Source organism: Gymnoscopelus braueri, assembly GCF_963280865.1.
Source record: "Gymnoscopelus braueri genome assembly, chromosome: 13".
Taxonomy (NCBI): Eukaryota; Metazoa; Chordata; class Actinopteri; order Myctophiformes; family Myctophidae; genus Gymnoscopelus; species Gymnoscopelus braueri.
In genome coordinates, this window is record NC_137615.1 from 9406932 (window position 1) to 9414684 (window position 7753).

At 42.9% G+C, this 7753-nt stretch overlaps 1 protein-coding gene across 1 annotated transcript in view; it reads right to left on the reverse strand.

Annotated features, from left to right (window-relative positions):
• Positions 1 to 7231, reverse strand: part of scpep1 (serine carboxypeptidase 1) — a 12838-nt gene extending 5607 nt beyond the window's left edge. Inside the window, 9 exon segments of the mRNA XM_080447140.1 lie at positions 640 to 727; positions 875 to 1003; positions 2214 to 2251; positions 2942 to 3014; positions 3437 to 3511; positions 3907 to 4062; positions 4666 to 4755; positions 6263 to 6402; positions 7113 to 7231. Coding sequence (XP_080303266.1) covers positions 640 to 727; positions 875 to 1003; positions 2214 to 2251; positions 2942 to 3014; positions 3437 to 3511; positions 3907 to 4062; positions 4666 to 4755; positions 6263 to 6402; positions 7113 to 7176 — 853 coding nt within the window. The 5' untranslated portion in view covers positions 7177 to 7231.
• Between the last annotated feature and the right edge of the window lie 522 nt (positions 7232 to 7753).

Below are 7753 nucleotides of genomic sequence, written 5' to 3' on the forward strand. Positions count from 1 at the left end.
GTTAAAAGGTAGTAAAGGGAAGAGCTGCCGTACGGCGAACGTGGATTCAATAAGGGCTGATAAGGGAAGGGAAATGTGTTATTTAACCCATTAAGACCTGGAACGCATCTGTGTCACTTTAGATTTCTTTGGCTATTCAAAAATAGCAGATCTACAAGCTCATAGCGCGGCACCGAGTGCCGCGCTACGAGCTTGTAGATCTGCTATTTTTGAAAATCGTGAACAAATATATTTTTTATTTTTTTCTAAAAACTGTTCGGCTTTAGATTTCTTTTAAAGAATCGCCTCAGGTCTTATGGGTTAAAATTCCACTACTCCTGAATAAATAAGTGCATACACTACTACTCAGAGTTACAGACTTGTAAGGGTCCATTCGGAACCCCCTCAAGGAACCCTGAGGGTTCATGGACCCCACTTTGAGAAACATGGTCCTAGATTTCTTAAAATTACACAACGGGATCGGTACTCGATACCGATATGCAAGTTATGGGGATTGGGATCGGTAAGGCGAAAATGGTATCAGTACATCTCTAGTGCACACGATAATTTGACAGTCATTATGCCATCGTCTGATTTCTTCCAGAATGATCTTCCCTCGGTCAACATTTCTTACAAAACAAACAATATTCTGTGTCTTACAGATGAAGTCGCCCCCCGTTGAACTGCTGCGTGGGACAGAATCAGGGTCTTGGGTCAGAATGTTGTAGAAGTTGACGCCATTCGTATTCTGAGAAGAAAGAGGAAAACTTTTAATTCCGGTAGCAAACACCAACATTCAGAACTACCCTTTCATTCAAAGCAAATCTCAAGTGGACAGAATGACGCAGGAAAAAGTAACGATGAGGAACGCTGAAATTGTTTCTGGGGTACCAACCTGCTCCACTACGGTTTCGGTCACGGACCAGAGCTCGGTAGCTTTCAAGAACTGCTCCTGTTCCACTGCTTTCTTCACAGCGTCCGCTGCACTGTTGACCTCCGTCAAGCCGTAGTCATCCAACAGGGACTGGACAGAGGACAGCAACGGGAAGACATGTTGGACGGAAACCACATCACCACTGTACTGGCCCTGCCTGGACTTAACCCTTTAAGACCTGGAACGCATCTATGTCACTTTTTCATTTGAGTTAAAGCATTATTTTACACCTTGGCTATTCAAAAATAGCAGATATACAAGCTCATAGCGCGGCACCGAGTGCCGCGCTACGAGCTTGTAGATCTGCTATTTTTGAAAAATCGTGAAAATGTGTGCAAATCTTGGAATATATATTGTTTTAAAGCGAACATTTTTAACTCAAATCTTTGCTTCTGGGGGGTCCCTGGAACAAAATATTTTGAGATGGGGGTCGGCAGGCCAAATACATATAATTTTGGGGGTCCTTGACATGAAAAAGTTTGAGAACCACTGATATAGAAAAATACGTTTTTTCAGAATACTGTTGGGATTTAGAAGACATTTGTAGAATCGGCTTCAGGTCTTAATGGGTTAAGTAGAGTACCAATGTACTGGCCCTGGACTTATGTAGAGTACCACGTTACTGGCGCTGGACTTACAGTATGTAGAGTACACTGGGTTAGCGTACCACTCTACTGGCCTTGGACTAAAGTTCAGTACACTGGGTTTCTCTGTGTGAAGTTATCATCATAACAGAGACGTGCATAACTCAGTTGTCACTAACCACATGCAGTGCAAGTTATGTGACAGGAAATGTATCATCTTCTAATGGCAATTAGAAGCTCTGTGCAGTATGTGAGGAGTTAACCACTTAAAAAACATGCACACACACACACACACACACACACACACACACACACACACTTCGTTAACCAGGGTCCTCCAGGTGTCTATACTTGGCGCCCTTCCTTTCTCCCCTCTACAATATATCTCTTCTGCAAAAATAGCTGATCTACAAGTTCGTAGATAGTCTATTTTTGCTCAATGTCTGCCTATTTCCACCTACTATGACATGCCCAGAATAGGGAAGCTAGGGTTCATGTGGTTAACCAAGACATGTCACACAAAACTCAGTTCCTACACTGCAGACATTTCACAGGTGTGTGTGTGTGTGTGTGTGTGTGTGTGTGTGTGTGTGTGTGTGTGTGTGTGTGTGTGTGTGTGTGTGTGTGTGTGTGTGTGTGTGTGTGTGTGTGTGTGTGTGTGTGTGTGTGTGTGTGTGTGTGTGTGTACGCTGTGCATGAGTGTCTGTCGCTCCCACCGTGGTGTAGAGATAAGGCCCCCAGGTCATAACAGAGTCTGCAGAGAATGGAACAGAAATGGAAATAGTTTAGCCAGTGGGGTGTCCAGAGATACAAACAGTTATCTCTGAACACCAACAGTGGGTTTTAACCACTTAAACCCTCCATGCTTAGAAAATTTGACCCGAGTTGGCTCTGTACTTGCCCCCCCCCCCCCCCCCCCCTACACTAAAGCTCTTGCCAAAAACAGAGATCTACAAGCTCACAATGTGTTGCAATGCGACACTGCATCAGCTATTTTCAGTGAACGTTCCCTCCAGAATAGGGATGCTAGTTCAAGTGGTTAGAAGTGGTTTTACAAAATGACACTTTTACAGAGAACGAGCTAAATCTGTGTCGACACAGGGAGGGGGGCATCGGTTCTTGGCATCGGCGGGCTGCACATACATATGCTGAGTACAAGTACTTTAGCCTGGCATCAAGCCAGTCTCAGGATTGGCATCAGTGCACCCTTAAGAGATTTCACATTACAAGTCCTGCATGCCAACTAACCAAGTTGATGTGTCTGGAATTCTGTGACATCTAGGAGTTGAAAGCCGAATCGTTGAGTACCAACAAAATAACTTCTCTGCGTGCACCGCGTAAAGTTTTACCAGAGTTTGTCGTCTAAAGACTCTGTCTAAAGATTCTGATGTTATGAGGTGTATGAGAGGCAACATACATCAAGGCTGGACTGACCGAGACTGACCTAGTGGGGAAATCCACGAGTCTCCAAGCGCCACCCCAGCAAAGTTGCATTTCACCATGCCTTTAGCTATGGCCTTGACAGAGAGAGACACACAACATGTAAATTAAACATGTGCTATTCATTCATATTCTGCATTTAACACATTTTCACCTGGAATGCACATTGCTTGCACCAGGCTGTAAGTGTGAACTGGAATATGCCCTGGGCTTTCGATTGTAAAGCCAAAAAGGGAAATACCTATGCTTTGATGAAATTATTATTTTTGTATTCTATATCCACAGTCAGTGTGGCTGCAGACATCTAAAAAGGGCTGAATTTACTAAGGAACTAACTCAATGTGTCATTCTTACATTTGGCCAGTCGTCCTGTGACATCAGCTCATTTTCATATGACACCAATGACTAACATACACCACATGCAAGTGAACAACACTGTCAAAAAGAGAAGTCAGTGGAAAAACTGTAAAAAAGAAAAAAACATCAAACTTCCACATACTTGATGCAGTTCCAGGGATATAGCTGCAGCCATCTTCCCTCCATACGACTCAGAGAAAATGTAGAAGGGGATATTCTGTAGAGAACAGCCAATCATAATCACATTTATTGCTGCCACAGCTAAATGAAAACAGGAATGTAAAAGAAGAAATCAAGCAGAAAGAGTAATTACTACTTTATGGTGATAAGTATTAAAAGGTTTAGGGTCAACATGCACATAGGAAAAAGAAACCCAGATCAAACAGATAAATGCAGTAGTCTTATTTACACTTTGCGCCGGTGTCGCACACCAAAAATAATCTACGAGCTCGCAACGCGTCACACTGCAACCGTGGGCTTGTAGATCGGCTATTTTCGGTCATGACGCGCGACCAAGTATAACTCAGTTTTGAGTTAAAAGTACATGTATGTGGTTGAGGATCTCAGTGCAGAGGACGGGGAGTGCGGTCGGGCATCGAGTTAAAGTCGTACCTGGAATTCCTTCTTCTCTGTGAAGAAGTGCTTCAGCAGAACCAACATGTCTGAAGCCACTGTGGCCACGTCTTTAGCATAAGCGTCTGGGCTGTCCGTGTAGCTGAAGCCAGTACCCACAGGGTTATCCACAAACAGCACGTTGGCTTCCTGCACCTGAAACCATTGCATGCACACATCATTACTTAAGGCGATTCTTTAAAAAAAAAAATCAATCATAACAGTTTTTGGAAAAAAATCTAAAGAAAATGTTTTCAAGATTTTTCAAAAATAGCAGATCTACAAGCTCATAGCGCGGCACTCGGTGCCGCACTATGAGCTTGTATATCTGCTATTTTTGAATAGCCAAAGACATCTAAAGTGACACATATGCGTTCCAGGTATCAATGGATTAATGAAGTTATTGTGCCAAGAAACCTAGTCATTTGAGACTATACTGTGCATTTCAGGCAGTATCCCTGGGGAGAGTAATTTGAGACCTTATGTATTCACAGCAGTATCACGCTGAGGATTTTTTTTGTGTCCAGTTTTATCATTTTGCTGAGCTGTCTCTAATACCATATGAACAAGTGTACAAGATCAAGTTCATTTGGAAGAGAAATTCAAACCTCTCAGGATACTTATGATAGTAGGGTAGAATGCATTGAACCCATCAATGCTAAGTTGCTGATTTTCTCCCTAAAATTTCTGTTATAATCTCGCTAGTCATTGGTTGTACAACGTGGCTGTAAAACAGTTAACCAATGAAAGTCATCTTACCCAGCTTGTTTTTCTGGCTTGTTGGTCTCTGTCCAGAGGTCCGATCTCCTCAAAGTTTCCAAAGCCACTACCTGAACCTCCTGGGCCACCCTGAGAACAACACAAAGCTTACCCCATTAAGACAGGGGTCTACAACTGCTATTTTCGGCTAAAGTTCTCCTCAGAATAGGGATGCTTGGTTGAAGTGGTTAATGTAAAAATCACAAAAAGATTTGGTGGACCCCCTGTAGTAACTCTGAGGACCCCCTAGGAGTCCCGGACCCCCTGTTGAAGACCTCTGCATTAAGACATGAGGCCCATTCTACATATGCCTTCTAAATCAGTAGTTCACAAACGCGTTCGTGCCAAGGACGCCCCAAAATGATATGCATTTGGCCGCGGACCCCCCGCCCCATCTGAAAATGTTTTGTGCCAGAGACCCCTAGAAGGGAAGATTTGTGTAAAAAAAAAAAGAATAGCAGATGTAGAAGCTCGCAGCACGGCACGAAGTTCAACATTAACACAACAATACTTTTCCCAATGACGTTTGTTGGTTATTTCTTAATCATTATTAATCTTGGGAAAGTCAGATTAGGCCAATGCGTTTCTTTTTCCAATTTACATGGTTAAGTACAAGTTGCCAAGTAGCCTCTCATTGACGTGTGTGTGTGTGCGTGTGCGTGTGCGTGCGTGCCAAACCTAATTTGCTGCGTTTTCTTAACCTAATTTCCTCACAGCAGACACTTTGATGTCATGGATGATTGAATGCAGTTAAGGTAATAACATTAACTCCAAGTACGCGTTTAAATTAGGTGTGGTTAAGTGTCACACGTGTGGCCCGTGTCTCACACACACACGTGGTCCAGCGGAGGCCGCACAAAAAGTGCCCACACTGGAAGAGCTGGCCAAGCTGGACAGCTCCAACTCTGACAGAGCTGAGATGTCTCTCTTTACAGGGTGGTGTCCCCTCACTGCATGCCAAACTGGGAAGCCATTCAGTAAAAAAGAGATGGGGGGGGGGCACTGGGCTGCCCAGTGACCTCCTCCCACCGCCTGGCACAGGAGGATCCGGTGACATCACTGTCAGTCAGGCCTGAATGCGACAGATTGTGAAGAGAGCCACATCTGTAGTAAGGACCAGGGGTGTAATGCTCACTGGAAGGCCTTGCACGGCGTGCAGGAACCTATTTGACCAGGAGCACGCGCAGGCACGCGCATAGATTTAAAACTACTTTAAAATTCACACTTCAACAAAGTTTACTAAGGCTCCCGACTCACGCCAGGTACATTAACATAGGAATTAGCCTAGATATATATCAATTGTCCATTGTGTGACCTATAGTGTAGGTGTTAAGCGACGTGCGCATCACGTCATTAAAATGCAGTGCAAGCACATCCCAAATGAGCACAGCAACACTGACTTGTAAGGAGTAAGGACACAAAATGGTTTGGAGAGCCAGGCCACACAAATAAAACGCCTAAATGAAATAAACCCTGCAAAAATATCATTGGATTTTACCCCTTTATGAGATATCAAAATGTCTGCTGTGGTCTATAAATAGATTCCCCCCCCCCAGCCTCCTTTATTTAGATCACCAGCCCAGAGTGGTTTGTTTACCTGCAGCCACATCACCAGAGGCAGCTCCTGGTATGGTGCATTCTGGCTGTCTGCATAGTACAGCCACCAGAACATGTTGGCCGCATCTCGCACCTGCACGTAACCCCACACTTCTTTGTTTGTCAAGGGACTCGACCGACCTGTGGAAAATAATGTAGTTCAATTATAGTACATATTAATTAGCCAATTAACCATTTCCAGTCCTGATAATTAAAATGGCAAATTCTAGTATTTGGGAAGGATGGCTATGACTTGGCCTGGGATCAAGACAATCATAGATGTATTTGATTGATTTTTACATTTGCAAATCATAGATATGCAAATGTCAAAATAGATACAATACATCTATGATAGTCTTGATAAATAGATACAATACATCCATGATAGTCTTGATAAATATATACAATACATCTATGATAGTCTTGATAAATAGATACAATACATCCATGATAGTCTTGATAAATATATACAATACATCTATGATAGTCTTGATAAATAGATACAATACATCCATGATAGTCTTGATAAATAGATAAAATACATCTGATAGTCTTGATAAAGAGAAAATACATCTGATTGATAGTCTTGATAAATAGATAAAATACATCTATGATAGTCTTGATAAATAGATAAAATACATCTATGATAGTCTTGATAAATAGATAAAATACAAATATGATAGATAGTTGATCCAAGGCTAGCTAAGATGACTATGATCCAGTTTGTGACTTCCACTTTCACATTGAATAGAACGTACACCATAACATAACACATGTAGCTAGCCTCTACAGTCTACATGCATATCATACGTCCTTAAATGACTTTTGGCCAAACAAACAAACTTAGTTACCCGCATTGAGGACCAGGGCGAGAAGCAACACGACGCAACGGAGTGATGTTTTCAGCTGTCCCATTGTTATAGAGTTGTCTGTGGGACGGGATGGTCTCACTGCCTTTCTATTCTACCAGATGATCATGTGACCAAGTGATCAGCTGACTGGAGACTCACAGCTGCTTGCTTGCTGCGCACGATGATTTCCAAACAAGCCTCAGACAGTGGCAGACCTGTCAACCCTTCTGTTCTCACCAGGAGAATCCTGTTATTTGACCCTAGCTGTAGAATACAACTCTCGTAGACCTATTTATGATTCTGACGTTTTCAATCTACGAGAGTTGTAGGGTTCACCCCCCCTGGACACAGGGACTTTCAGCACTATACCCCGTAGACACTCCAAACATGTACAAATTGAAAATAAATGTGCTTACCCCCACGCCCCAAATGTTAACTCTCGCTACGGGGTAGTAGTTTAATGTAATAATCCATATCTTTCAATAAAGAAGTGTTTTAATGCGGTCTTTGGCCGAACGCCATTTTTTCACCCTCGTTTACTTCCTGTTTACATTGAGTGTAATTCCGGGTTTCACCAGATGGGCGCGTCACTACCTCCCATTGGGAACTTCCGACATAATCGGCCACAGACGGCATTGAAA